This window comes from Eptesicus fuscus, chromosome 5 (assembly GCF_027574615.1).
Source record: "Eptesicus fuscus isolate TK198812 chromosome 5, DD_ASM_mEF_20220401, whole genome shotgun sequence".
Classification (NCBI taxonomy): Eukaryota; Metazoa; Chordata; class Mammalia; order Chiroptera; family Vespertilionidae; genus Eptesicus; species Eptesicus fuscus.
The window spans coordinates 23,808,787-23,822,252 of NC_072477.1; the positions used below are offsets into that span (position 1 = coordinate 23,808,787).

The 13,466-nt window shown below is 47.7% G+C and overlaps 1 protein-coding gene across 1 annotated transcript in view; it reads left to right on the forward strand.

Annotated features, from left to right (window-relative positions):
* Nucleotides 1-13,466, forward strand: part of DPF3 (double PHD fingers 3) — a 208,161-nt gene that overhangs the window by 160,120 nt on the left and 34,575 nt on the right. Inside the window, 1 exon segment of the mRNA XM_054715464.1 lies at nt 7,869-7,947. Within this exon segment, the coding sequence (XP_054571439.1) occupies nt 7,869-7,947 (79 nt within the window).

Genomic DNA, 13,466 nt, shown 5'->3' on the forward strand with positions numbered 1-13,466 from the left:
GCATACCTTATATAGTTGGCATCCCGCTTCAGCTATGATCCCCTTTTGACACTCTTGTTATATCTGTTCTTTTCTTTCACTTTTTCTTGGTTTGCATGTTTTATTTTATTTAAAAAATATTCGAGGATATTTTTTCCCCATTGCTTTTTAGAGAGAGGGAAAGGGACTGAAGGAGAGGGAGAGAGAAAGGGAGAAACATCAATGTGAGAGAGACATCTATTGGGCTGGGAAGTGAACTGGCATTCCAGGTATTTGCCCCTGACTGGGAATTGAACCCTCAACCCTTTGGTCTGTGGGCTGACACTCTAACCACTGAGCACACCCGTCCAGGGCTAGCATGTTCTATTTTTTTTTTTTATGTGTGAAATATTTGAAAGCAATTCCTAGACATTTTGTCATTTAACCTGTGTATACCTCAGTGTATATCTCTAACATATCACTATCATACCCAACAAAAAGAACAATTATTCTAATATTTACTATCCAGTCTCTGATTATTTTTCTCTGCTACACCCTCCCACACACATGCATTTTTTTCTCCATGCCATTTATTTGTGGAAGAAGTTGGATGGTTGATCTTGAGGAATTTCTCACATTCTAGAGTTGGCAGACTGATACTATTTAAAGTGTTCCTCTGTCCTCTTTATTTCCTGAAAACTGGTGGTTTGATTAGAGACTTGATTAGATTCAGGATATTTATGTGTATAAATTTTTTTTGGTGGGGCAAGAATCTTTCCCAGGTGTGATGTATGCATCTTACTGCATCACATCAGGAGGCACATGCTGTCTAGGTGCTCTGCTTCTGGTGGGGCTAAGATTGACAGGGGGATTTGGGTGTTGTCAGCCCGATCTCTTTCTATATGCTCCCCATTGAGTTTTCACCTAATTGTTTTAGCAGCCACTGATGAACGTGCCTCGACCCATGAGTTCATTGGAGGTTGCAAAATAATGAATATCGAATTCTCTTATTGAAGGAGGCTTTAGAACGTAGAATTTCTGGGCTTTTTGTGAACTTCAAGAGCTGTGTGTCACCTCCAAGCCTGCTCCCTTCCCTTCCCTCAGCCCAAACCAAACTTAGGCGTGTTGATTGTGGAAGGAGAATGGTCTTCACATCTTCTCCATTCCCAACCTAAACATCAGTGATGGAACTCGCAGTCATTTAATATGAGTAGGGGGTCTTGGTAGGAACATTAGCGGTAGTAGCAGCAGCCATTTTTACTTACTCTACTTACTATATACCAGGCACTGTGATGGGCTAGTTACAGTATGAGCGGACACATGGAGAGTGATGACTGAGCACTTCATATTTCATCTATTGCACTGGCCACTGTGGCTGTGAGCACTTACAATGTTGCTGGTTCAAACTGAAATGTGCTGCAAGTGTAAAATACACACCAGATTTCGAAGATATAGTACCAAAAGAATGCAGAACATCTTCATATTTTTATATTACATAGTGAAATGATAATATTTTGGCTATATTAGGTTAAGTAAAATGCATTACTAAAATTAATTGCACCTATTTATCTTTTTACTTAAAAGAAAAAAAGTAAGATGTGTCTCCTTGAAAACTTAAGATGACATGTGTGGCTTGCATTGTATTTCTATTGGCCAGCACTGCTTCTTCCATTCCATAAGTTGGTATTATTATTTCCAGAGAGGTTAACTTGCTCAAGGTCATCCAACTAGTAAGGAAGAAGTCAGGATTTGAACATACTCTGTGGTTTTTCCACTGGGTCACGTGTGGCCCAGTCCCTGGCATGTGGCCAGTGACCACTCTTTTGAATGAACGATTGAATGATGGGAAAAGAAAGAACAGTCATATTTCAGCTTGTGGGAGCTGAGAGAAGGTCTGGGGCTGGATGGGGCCTAGACCAGCTCCGGGCCCACCTTATGATGGCCAAGGGGCAGTTGAATGGCTCTACATTGTGCAGTGACGTTGTGGACCTGTCACCCATGGTGAGAGCCATGGGAGGACCCAGATGAGTATAGGCGGGCCTGTCTGGGCTGGAATAAGTGTAAGAAGCTGCACAATTAAGTCATCCTTTCCAGTGGTGTGTTCAAGCTGCTGTTGGCTCCTGGAGAACAGTCACACACATTTCTGTTGCCAGGACTGAAAGGCAGTTTAAGGCCATGCATCTCGGCATCAGTATCACCTGGGAGATTGTTAGAAATGCAAGACCCCACACTTCACCCTAGATCAGTGATGGGCAACCTTTTGAGCTTGGTGTGTCAAACTTCGCCAAAAAACTGAGCATAACTCGGGTAGTGTGTCACTTTGAGGAAAAAACATTATTTTGCAAATGTTTCATCCTCAGGAGCAGCAAATGTTTCATCCTCGGCATGCGGCCGCTGAGGTGTCATCAAAAATGGCTACGCGTGTCAGTGCTGACACGCGTGTCATAGGTTTGCCATCACTGCCCTAGATGGACTGGATGACAATCTGTCCTTTACTAAGACCCCCAGGTGCTTTGTGTGCTCATTGAGGAAGCCAGGCCTAAGGTAGTGTTTACAATAATAGCCTCTGTCTCGTTTGAACCACGAGTTCAAATCCCAGCTCCACCACTTACTAGACTTTGGTTGAATTATGTAACCTCTGTGACCTTGACCAAATTATATATGAACTCTGAGCTTCAGTTTCTTCATCATTAAAATACACAGCCAAAAAGAAAAAAAAATACACAGCCAATTTTGAGTGCTTAATAAAGGCTAGATATTATTAGGAGGGTACACGCAAAGGGAGCAACAACTCTCAGAATTCTGACAATGGAGATTCCCTGAAGGGTGAGAGAAATTCGGATCCAACAATTAATGATTGTGTTTGTGATAACTTTAGTCCAAGAAATCTAAGCTCTTTAAAATTCATAAAATTCTTGGGAATCATCCATGTATTATCAAGAAGTAGATCAGTGATTGTAAGGATTGATTGATGCATTGTGGTGTAGTTCAGTGCTTCTCAAACTTTAATGTGCATACAAAGCACATGGTGATCTTACTAAGCTGCAAATGATGATGCAGTTGGTCTTGGAGGTGGGGACTCAGATCTTGCCTGTTCTACAAGCTCCGGGCTAATGTCAGTGCTGCTGGTCTGAGGACCACACTTTAAATAGCAGTGAGATAGAGCAGTGGTTCTCAAATTTTTTTTTTTTGCGGGGGGCGGGTGGGGGGTGGGTGGTGGGGGTGGGTGGGTTCATCAGAAACGTTAACTTAAAAATAACGGAGGGACCCCCCAAAAGCTATTGTTATGGTAGGTTATAACTAGTGCTACTTATCAAAAGAGAAAAAGTGTTAAATCTAAGTATTCACAAGCACACAGTGATGACTTCCTCATGTCCTGTGGCCTCTAAAACTCCATTGTGCACTTGTGAGGGAATGAGAGTGAAAAATTTCAAAGACGTTTAGTACTATTACAAAATATTTTTGACATTGAAGACCCCCTGAAAGGGTGTCAGGGACCCCCAGGATTTCTTGAGATACTATTTGAAAACAACTGGTACAGAGGAACTAGCTCTCTGAGTCTGTCCCAGTCGAGGGCCTTTTACTTGTAGGAAATTTAACAGCGTAAGCAAAAATGGGAAGTATTTGAAAAGCTGCTGGGACATTGCTCCAACTTTGAGCAATCTTTGAAGATTCAAACCTCAGGAAGGGCAGGAGAGTGGCAGGGATTCGGGATTGGGAAAGAGTAAAGCATCCTGGACCCTTCTGGCCTCTCCTTCTTCACTCTTCTCTCGCACAACTGCCTTTTCTGTTTCTTTGTGCACATGACCCCATGGCTCCTGAACTGGTAGATCGCTAGGTCAGCTGGCCTGTACTAACCAACTGTTCCCCAATTCCAAGTTCTTTGGAACTGGAATCTGATTTGTCCAGCTTTGGTCAGGTGTCCACTCCTGAGCCAGCCAATCAGCTGTGGCCAGGCAGAGCAGTGCCATGTGGTGCAGTCATGGCTGCCATGGCCTGCCAGTGTGTGAATGAGACATGGGGTGGAGTGGGTGGGCAATTCTCAGAGAGGGAGAACTGGTTTCTTTTGGGCAATCAGCTTCGAAGTTTTCTGTAGCAGTCTGGAAACCTTGGTCCTGTTTCTTCTACTCGTTCAATGACTATGGACAAGTTGTGAACCCTCCCTGGACCTGTTTTATTAAGCGCCAAATGGGAATAATAGTATTTGCTCTAATTCATCGGTTATTGTAGGAATTAAATGAACTAATATCTGGGAAAGAGCTTCAGATGCCATAGTGCTAAGTGTTGGGGATACATAATAAAGTATGAGATGATCTTTGCTCTCAAGCATGTTGGAATTAAATTGAGGAGAAAATACCAACAGCCATGATACAATTCGAAAGCACAGGCTTTTGACTGTGCACTAACCAAATGCAGTGAGTTCAGAGGAAAGAGAGAGATCAGCTTGGTCAGGGAGGGGAAATCATTTGTTGAGCACTTCCTGTAGACGGAGCACTATCTGTGGTTTCGCACACCCTTAGTTCTTTTTCAACAACCCTGCAGTAGAGATGTTGCTCTGCCCATTTTACAGTTAAGAAAGGTAAAGCTTAGAGAAGTAACTTGTCCAAGACACATGGCTGGTATTTAAACCTGTGTCTGACATGAAAGCGGATGTTGTTTTTACTCATCAATGTGGCAAGAAGAAGATTCTTGGAGGAGTGGAATGTTAGCAGGGCTAACGCATGGATCAGATGGGGGTGGGCAGAGAGGCTGGTCCAAGACAGGGATCATTAAAAATAAAGGCGTGAGCTTGAGGTGAACCCAGGGGCATTGGCATCAGGTCACCATTGGATGTCAGTGGGTTTTAGATGGCAATCAATGAATGACCATGGGTTTCTGTCCTTCACTCCTTTTTTTTTTTTTTAAATATGTTTTTATTGATTTCAGAGAGATGAAGGGAGAGGGAAAGAGGGATAGAAACATCAATGATGGGAGAGAATTACTGATCAGCTGCCTCCTGCAGGTCCCCTATTGGCTATTGAGCTTCAAAGCCAGGCACGTACCCTGATAGGGAATTGAACCATGACCTCCTGGTTCATGGGTCGATGCTCAACCACTGAGCAACACCGGCCAGGCCCTTCACTCCTTTTGTCTAATTGGTCTAGGAGTCATACAGGGTGGATTGGGTAGGGCGATGCAGAGGTAGAACCCCAGCGTGTGGATTCTTTGAGCAGTGCAGAGGTCAGTTGATGAGTTCCTGGATTAAAATGTGGACTGGAAGGGAAATGCAAAGCCTAAGATGACCCTTGAAGGAAGGAACAATAGCACTTGGATATAGAGGATAAAAGAGAAGAACCAAAGATGACTGACATACTGATCCACCCCCTGACTGACTCATTTCTTCAGCAAATGTTTATTAAGTGCTTCTTGAATGGCTGGCCCCATGCCAGGTTCCAGGGACGGTTGTGACCGAAAGAGACATGTGCTCCACCCTCATATGGGGGCGACAAGAAAATCACATACACCAACACACGTGTGATATGATGTCACAGTGTAAGTGTGGGATAAAACAGGAAGCAAGGTCGGGGAAAGAGAACAATGGAGAGGGTACGAGTGGACATACGTTGATCAGGGAGCCCAGCTGGGGTAGCTCAGTGGTTGAGCGTCGACCTATGAACCAGGGGATCGTGGTTCGATTATGGGTCAGGGCACATGCCTGGGTTGCGGGCTCAATCCCTAATGTGGGGCGTGCAGGAGACAGCCAATCCATGATTCTCTCATTATTGATATTTCTATTTCTCTCTCAAATCAATAAAAATATATTTAAAAAAAAGTTGATCAGGGAGGGCTTCTTTGAGGAGGTGGCATTTGAATAACATGAGTAGGATTCTGAGCTTGAGATATTCTGGGAGACTAGAGAGCTACTGCCAGGAAGAATCCCTGGCATGTGCCCTCAGTGTTCTATAGCTATGACCCTCCCCCTCCCCCCTTTGCAGTTGAGGAAACTGAGGTGCAGGGAGAGGGTGGGAGCCTGTAGTTACCTGGCTGGTCAGCCCTGCAGAGTGAAATGAAACCCTGGCTCTCAGCTGAGCCCTCCCCTTCCCCGCTGAGCCTCCAGTTCCACAAAGCTCCTCCTGTCCCTGCCGGTATTTTTAGTCTCTAAGAGCCCCTTCCCTGGAACTGCTGCCGCCTCGTCATTCTGCCTGACTTGCTTTCACTTGCTCCCAGGCGACTGTGACAGGGCTGAGGGCTGCACACGTCAAGCTCTCCCTGGCTTCACCAAGGGGGTGTGTGGGGGGGGGCAAGGGCAGCTGAGGGTCACCACCCTCTATGTCATGGGCAGGCAGGGAAGCCTGTCAGTGCCTCAGGGTGACTGCCAGTTCGCCTCACAGCTCCCTCTTTGGGTCAACTCTGAGTAATGAGGGCGAGGGGAGGGGGCTGCTGGCTGTCATGTGTATAGGGGTGAGGGCCTGGGAGGCTAAGGGAGGGAAAGAGCAGTGGAAGGGAGGGAAGAGGGGGGCGGGATTTTTGTAATTTGTGGTGGGGAGACAAGCTGAGGAGGTGGTAGCTTGCCAGGTGGTGTTGATTGTGAAGTGTTTGTGGGGGTTAGGTGGGTGAGAGAGGGAGAGAGAGAGGGTGGGGGGAGGGAGAGGGAAGGAGAGAGGGTGAAGGGAGGGAGGAAGGGAGGGAGAGGAGAGAGAGAGAGGAGAGAGAGAGAGAGAGAGAGAGAGAGAGAGAGAGATGAGAGAGAGAGAGAGAGAACGTGAGCATGCATACACAAGCAACCATCTCAGGCCTTTTGACCCTGAAGTCCCCGGGGCTACTCTTCCAGGCCAGGCCCCTGGGACTTCCCCATCTTCCCTGCATTCCAGGTTGCTGCCATTTTACATCTGCTGTGCCTTTCTCTCTGTCCCCAAAGACCCAGCACGCCCTTTCCTGGGTTGGTACTGCTCCTCATTACCAGAGAATGACCCTGAGGAGGCTAGGGTGCTACACACGTGACCAGTGTGGGACTTCCAAAGTTTTAAAAATAAACCTTGCTGCATTCTTGCAGCTACTGTCCCGGGCTGCAGAGCTGCCTGCTCCTCTCTAGCTGGTCTCTTCTAGCCTCGAGGTAGAGCTCAGCCCACCCCCTGCCCAGGCTGTGCCAACCCTTTCTGGAGGTGCACACGGGTGCTGGTATCAGCGGCCCAGCTTCAGGAGGCCATGAGCAGCTAAGGGTTCTGTCACTGGCTAGAGGCTCATGGCAGACAACACAGGGAGGCCTCAGCCGAAGCCCGCCCCTCTGGAGTTGGCTGAGCTGGGGGAGGGGAGCTCCTCACATCCCCCGGGCTCATGCCCTGTGCCCTGGTGCCAGGCCTGGCTGGCTCTTGAGAGACTTGAGTGGGGGAGTGTGAACAAAGGGGCTTGGCCTGATAACTGTAATTACGCTACTTGCTCCAACACGCCCATCATCTGGTCAGCTGATGGGAGCCAGTTGGCATCTCCATTTGGTAGCAACAAAGCTGCAAGGCTCAGGAGTTGGAGGAGGAGGCCCCACTAGCAGCAGGAGAGTATGGCCATTTGGTCAGTAGAGGCTTTGCAGCGAGACTGTCCTGAGTTAATTTCCTGGCTCTGCACTTAGTAGCTGAGTGACCTTACCCAAGCTACTTACCCTCTCCAGTTGCCTCAGTCTTCTGATCTGTTAAGTGGAGTCCGTAGTAGTGTCTCCCTCTGGGATCTGTGAGTAGCTGAGCGATTTGGGGTAAGTTACCTCACTTCCCTGGGTCTTAGTTTCCTGGCCTGTAAAATGGGGTTGGGATGGGCACAGATGTGATGGAAGTGGAAGGAGGAGGTGCAGGTGAAGCACTCGGGGCCTCACAGAGTACATGCTCAGGACCTGTGGTGACGATCAGAATAACAAGCAACGTGAAACCCCAATGTCTCCCCAGGCCCGTGGCTCTGCAGGCGGCAGGAGGAGGCATGACCCCGCCTCTCAGGAAGACCACGACAAACCTTACGTCTGTGACAGTAAGTACAGGCGACGCCGCCTTCCTTCTCCTGCCCCTGCCCTTACCCCTGTCCCCACCATTCCTGTGCTTCCCTGCCTGGCAGCCCCCAGCCCCAGGCTTGCTGGCTCCTCCTCTGGGGCCCGCACCCCAGCTCCCATGCCTGCACCTCCCCTCAGTCACCACCTCCTCTCTGCCCTCATGTTTCTGCATGAGGAGAGCACGTGGGAGGCCTTGGGTGCTGTGTTCCTCTCTCTGGCAGTCCCTTCCTTGTAGCTTTTCTCTGTCTCTGTGTCTGTCACTCTGTCTCCTTAAGATCCCCTATTTCTTTCTCTACTTCAGAGAATTACAAACAAAAGCATAACTCAGAATCCTCCAACAAAAGTACTTGGTTCCTGTGGCTTTTCATTTGTTTCCCTTTACTTTTCTTTTTCTCCTCCTCCTGTCCTACATAGGGCAAGTTACCACTTCTTTACTTAGTTAATAAAGGGGCCTCAATCCATCTCCAGCCTTTCTTGCCTGATTCAGAAACACCTTTTGGACAAGCGGCTGCCTGGCTCCTGGGTTTGGGGTCTGCAGGCAGAGCTGGGGAGGACGGAGGGAGAGAGTGCCGGGAGCAGTGGTGGTGGGTGGACCAGGGACTGGGGTCAGTGGTATAGGCTTTGCTGTCAGCTGGAGAGCTTTTGTCTTTCTCACCAGCCAGAGCATTGGGTGGTGGGTTTAAAGTCCCTGCCCTAGTTATCTTCTCACTGTATCAAGCACCATCTGCTCACTCCATGGCCAGGGCAGCCCTCAAAACCGCATTCCCTGACCATCTTCCCTTCCCATCTTCTCCTCTCTCTGAGGATGCAGAGCTCTGCCACGGGCACAATGTGCTGTGGTGAGAATGGCAGCAAAATGGCTGAGGCAGGGCCCTGACGCAGTGGTCCCTTCTGTTGTCCCGTCCTGGTGCAGTGGTCCCTTCCGGTGTCCCGTCCTGGTGCAGTGGTCCCTTCCGGTGTCCCGTCCTGGTGCAGTGGTCCCTTCCGGTGTCCCGTCCTGGTGCAGTGGTCCCTTCCGGTGTTCCGTCCTTGTGCAGTGGTTCCTTCCGGTGTTCCCTCCTGGTGCAGTGGTCCCTTCCGGTGTTCCGTCCTGGTGCAGTGGTCCCTTCCGGTGTCCCGTCCTGGTGCAGTGGTCCCTTCCGGTGTTCCGTCCTGGTGCAGTGGTCCCTTCCGGTGTCCCGTCCTGGTGCAGTGGTCCCTTCCGGTGTTCCGTCCTGGTGCAGTGGTCCCTTCCGGTGTCCCGTCCTGGTGCAGTGGTTCCTTCCGGTGTCCCATCCATCTCGTCAGTGTTTGCAGTCTCTGTGAGAGCAGGGGGAGAACTTGGGAAGATGGGGCTTAGGGGGTACTTTGGAGGTGGTGCCATTTTCCTCCTTTTTCACTGGACTCTTGATTTCAAAAAGTTGTTCTGTGGCCAGTGAGGTGACAGCTGGTTGGAGAACATTTTGCTAGAAGACCTCAAACTCCATGACCCTTACTTGGCTTATTATTTTTTTTTAATTTATCTTTATTGTTGAAAGTATTACAGATGCCCCTGCTCCACCTCAGGTCCGCCCCATCCCACCCCACCCCACCCCCAGGCCTGCACCGCACTATGGGTCTGTGTCCATGGGTTACACATATATGTATATAAGTTCTTCGGTTAATCCACTTGGCTTCTTAACACACTGTGCAGATGACATTCGTGACACAACTGCAGGTAACATCTCTGTCCCAAAGCAATTCCATTTTAGGATGAGGAGAGAGCAGGGCCTGGGGCCTGATCCTTCTTGCCATACCAGGAGGTGCCTGCTTTGGCCTGGGTCTTGCTTCCTAAATGGGGTTCATCAAAGCCCAAGCTGGCCCTGGGGAGGTCCTCAGGCCCCCACCAAATGGGCTTCCCGACTGTGTCAGCAAGTTGCCAACAAGAGTGCCAGCAGCTGCTTTGGAACTGGGGCTTTGCCTCGTGGTTCCTCTTTTAAAAACCTTATTTTTATTATGTGATTTTTGTGCTACATAGATAGTGGAATTACTTTTTGCTCTATCGCTACACCTTTCATCGGGTTCTCAGCCAATGATAGGCCCCTATATTCCCAGACACACCATGTGTCTGTCACCCACCTCTCAGCCCCTCTCCCCACTCCTTTGCCATCCGCCTCCACAAAGCGCCCTTTGTGGTGTCCCTCTCTTGCCTGGCCCCCTCTTTCTGCACAAAGTGCTTGCATCACACCCTCTCCCCCATCTCCGGTGGCTTTGTTTAGGGCTTGTGATGCCATTTGCTTTTCCTGTTCCCCTCCCCACAGGGTCTTTTCCTCCTCCTGTTTATGCTGTGGAACTTGGAGGCCTGATTACCGGCCTGATGTGGGCTTTCTGGAAGTCTCCCTGTCGGACTTCTTGGCTCTGCCTGCACAGGCTCTGCCTCCCTTTCCTCTCTCGGGGGAGCAAGGTCCACCCTGGATTGCCCTTCTCTTTCTGGCTCTCTTAGGAAATTGTGTGGCAGCTCAGTGATTAATAGACTTTATTTTTATCTGGTGCCCTTCAGACATGTGATCCTTTGGGATAGAAATGACCTTTGGAGAGGTCATGAGGCCCACTCTGCACCCCAGTACTCAGCAAGGAATGCTTTTAATAATCTCTAATGCATCCTAAGTAGAGAGGTGTCTGGTCGCCTCCTTGAATGTCCCCAGGGATGGTGTTACCATAAGCTGACCTTTCTTCCATGCTTCGAATAGTTCTTGGGATGATTGTTTCTCCCTAACAGGAACGGAAATGTTTCTCTTCTATAGGCTCCCTTTCTTTCGTGCATCTTTCCCCATCAAACAGGTACATTGAGATTTTGTCTGTTCTGGAGGCGCTCTTAACCTCCCCTTGTATCCTCAGTTTACCTGGAGTACGTCCCCTAACCTCTGCAACAGCCTGCTCTGAATTCCCTTCCAGCACTCCCAGGGGAAGTAGCACCAAGGCTGTTTGGCTGAAAAAGTAACACACACGTTTCCTTGTTTATCTTACACATCACTTCTTAACGCCGCCCACATCTCTAGGGTTTGGAAGTATCTGACCGCCCCATTGCACTGTGTGCCGTGACTTCCCACATGGTCAGAGGTAGCTAATGCTTCTCTATGTGTGTGCTCTTTTCGACTGATGCGTTTGATTATTTCTATGTCCATAAATCACTTTGCATTGGGCCCTATCGAGTCTCAATAAAGACATATAATAATATGTGACTTCAATATATAGGATTCAATAAAGGCAATTTTAAAGACATTGCCCAATAGTTAAATTTTATTCTCCACGGATTCCTGATTGCTACCATTTTTGTATCATCTGTGGTTTGATTTGCATAATCCCCACTCCATCTTACAAGTTATTTTTGAAAATATTAGGCCACCTGGACCCCACCACCTCCTTCCGGGTTTATGTGGAGTAGCAATAATTTCAGATGTGATTGTATTTAACCCTTCCTGGGTTATATGTCTAAATGTAGTTGCCCTGTTATGTTCTTGGCCCAAGCTTCCCTTTCAAGATGGGTGGTTGAAATATTAGCTTCGCCGTTAACTTCAGGTGATAGATAGTTTGCCTATTGCCTTTCACTCAGCCATTGAATTTATTTCATCTCAGAGAATCATTAAATCATCTGAACATAATTTATTTTTTACCCAACCATGGTGTGTGTGTAGATGGATACTTCATTTTCCAGTCTCTAGTAATTATCCTGAGCATTTACCAAGCTTAAAGATTAAAGTTCCGCTTCTTCCCTTCCAGTCTCGTGCTGAGGGAGTGTTCCTTACCCACAAACAAAGCCACTGAATAGAGAACTTTGTGGGAAAGGCGGTCATGTTTGTCAAAGTGTGGCTTTGGACTATCGGCCCAGAGATAACCTACGTGTTTATTATAACGTAGATTCCCCGGCCTCTCACCAGACCACTTGCATCAGAACCTGGGAGCAGGCTCAGGACCCTGCATCTTTTGAGAGCCTCTGAGGGGGAACCTAGGAATACTGACTATTCAGAATGACTGGTCTATTTCATCCGAATTCGAAGGTTTCTGGCCGACTGCTCAGCCCTTTTTTATTCCCTGCTTTTTGCATCTGGAAGTTCTGTAGTCTCCAGGAATTCTCCAGGCAGAGTGCCGCTGGCTTGCATCACTGTTTTAGTTGGTCTCTTTAGAATCTTTCCAATTCCTTCAGCATTGCTATAAAACTCAGCAGTCCCATATCAAACTCAGCAATCCAGCACTTGACATTAATTAACTTAATAGCTTTAAATCCTAATAGTATCGTTAGCCCCCTTTTATATGTGGTATGATAACTGGAGATAGACATATGAAAGGAATCCTCGGGTTTGGGCTACTGGGATGTTTTAAAAATCATTTCGAGAGTTTGCCTCTTCTCTTCCTAACTGCGCCTGACCTTGCGTTTTCTGTTAGCATCGTCGGGGCAGACTCCTGATGAGAGACTTGAGTTTCCATTTTCTTTGTTCAAGGGGCATCATAAGAAAGATGGTGGTAGTAATGGGGTGAGATTCAGGGAGAGGAAGAGCATTTTGTCTCTAAGCCTTAGCCATTTGGGGAGGAGCAAACAGGCATTTTCCCGTTTGCTGGGCACAGTGGAAGTGATTTGTGAAGTTTTTTTTCCCCTTAAAAATTAATGTTAATATGGAACATTTAACATTTAAATGTTTAATTTAAAGAACATTTAACATGAGACCTACCCTTTTAACAAATTTCTAAGTGTACAATATGCATTGTTGCCTATAGGTGCAATGTTGTATAGCAGATCTCTAGAGCTTATTCCTCTTGCTTGATGCAAACTTAGGCCCGTTCCACTCTCTATTGCTATGAATTTGACTTTTTAAGATACTTCATCATTGTGGAATCAGGCAGTATTTGTTTTTTTCTGTGATTGGATAGTTCACTTAGTGTAATGTCCTCAAGGTTCATCCATGTTGTCACACATTGAAGAATTTCCCCTTTTTAAAGGACAAATAGAATTCCATTGTATGTACATCCCTCATTTCCTTCCTTTTTATTCACCGTTGGACACCTAGGTCGTTTCCACACCTGGCTCCTGTGCATAGGGCTGCAGTGAACGTAGGAGTGCTAATATCTCTTTGAGACCCTGATTTCGGTTCTTTTGAATAAATACCCAGGAGTGGGGTTGCTGGATCTAATTGTAGTTCTATTTTTAATTTTTTCAGGAGCCTCCGTACTGCTTCCCACAGCAGCCTCACGGTTTTGCATTCTCACTGACAGTGTGCAAGTTTTCCAGTTTCTCCACATCCTCTCCAGCATTTAGTCTTTTGTTCCCAGTCCCTGCCCCCCGCCCCCCCCCCCCACCCGCCATCACGGTGATGACTCCTGCTAACGGGTGCTTACCGTGTGCAGAGCACTGGGCTAAGCATTGCACATACATTGTTTCTGTAAAGCCTCACACGAACCTTGAAAGAACCTTGAAAGGTAGGGACAGGTGACCTCACTTTTTCTGTGAAAGAAACTGAGGCTCAGAGAGGTGAAGGGATTTGTCCAA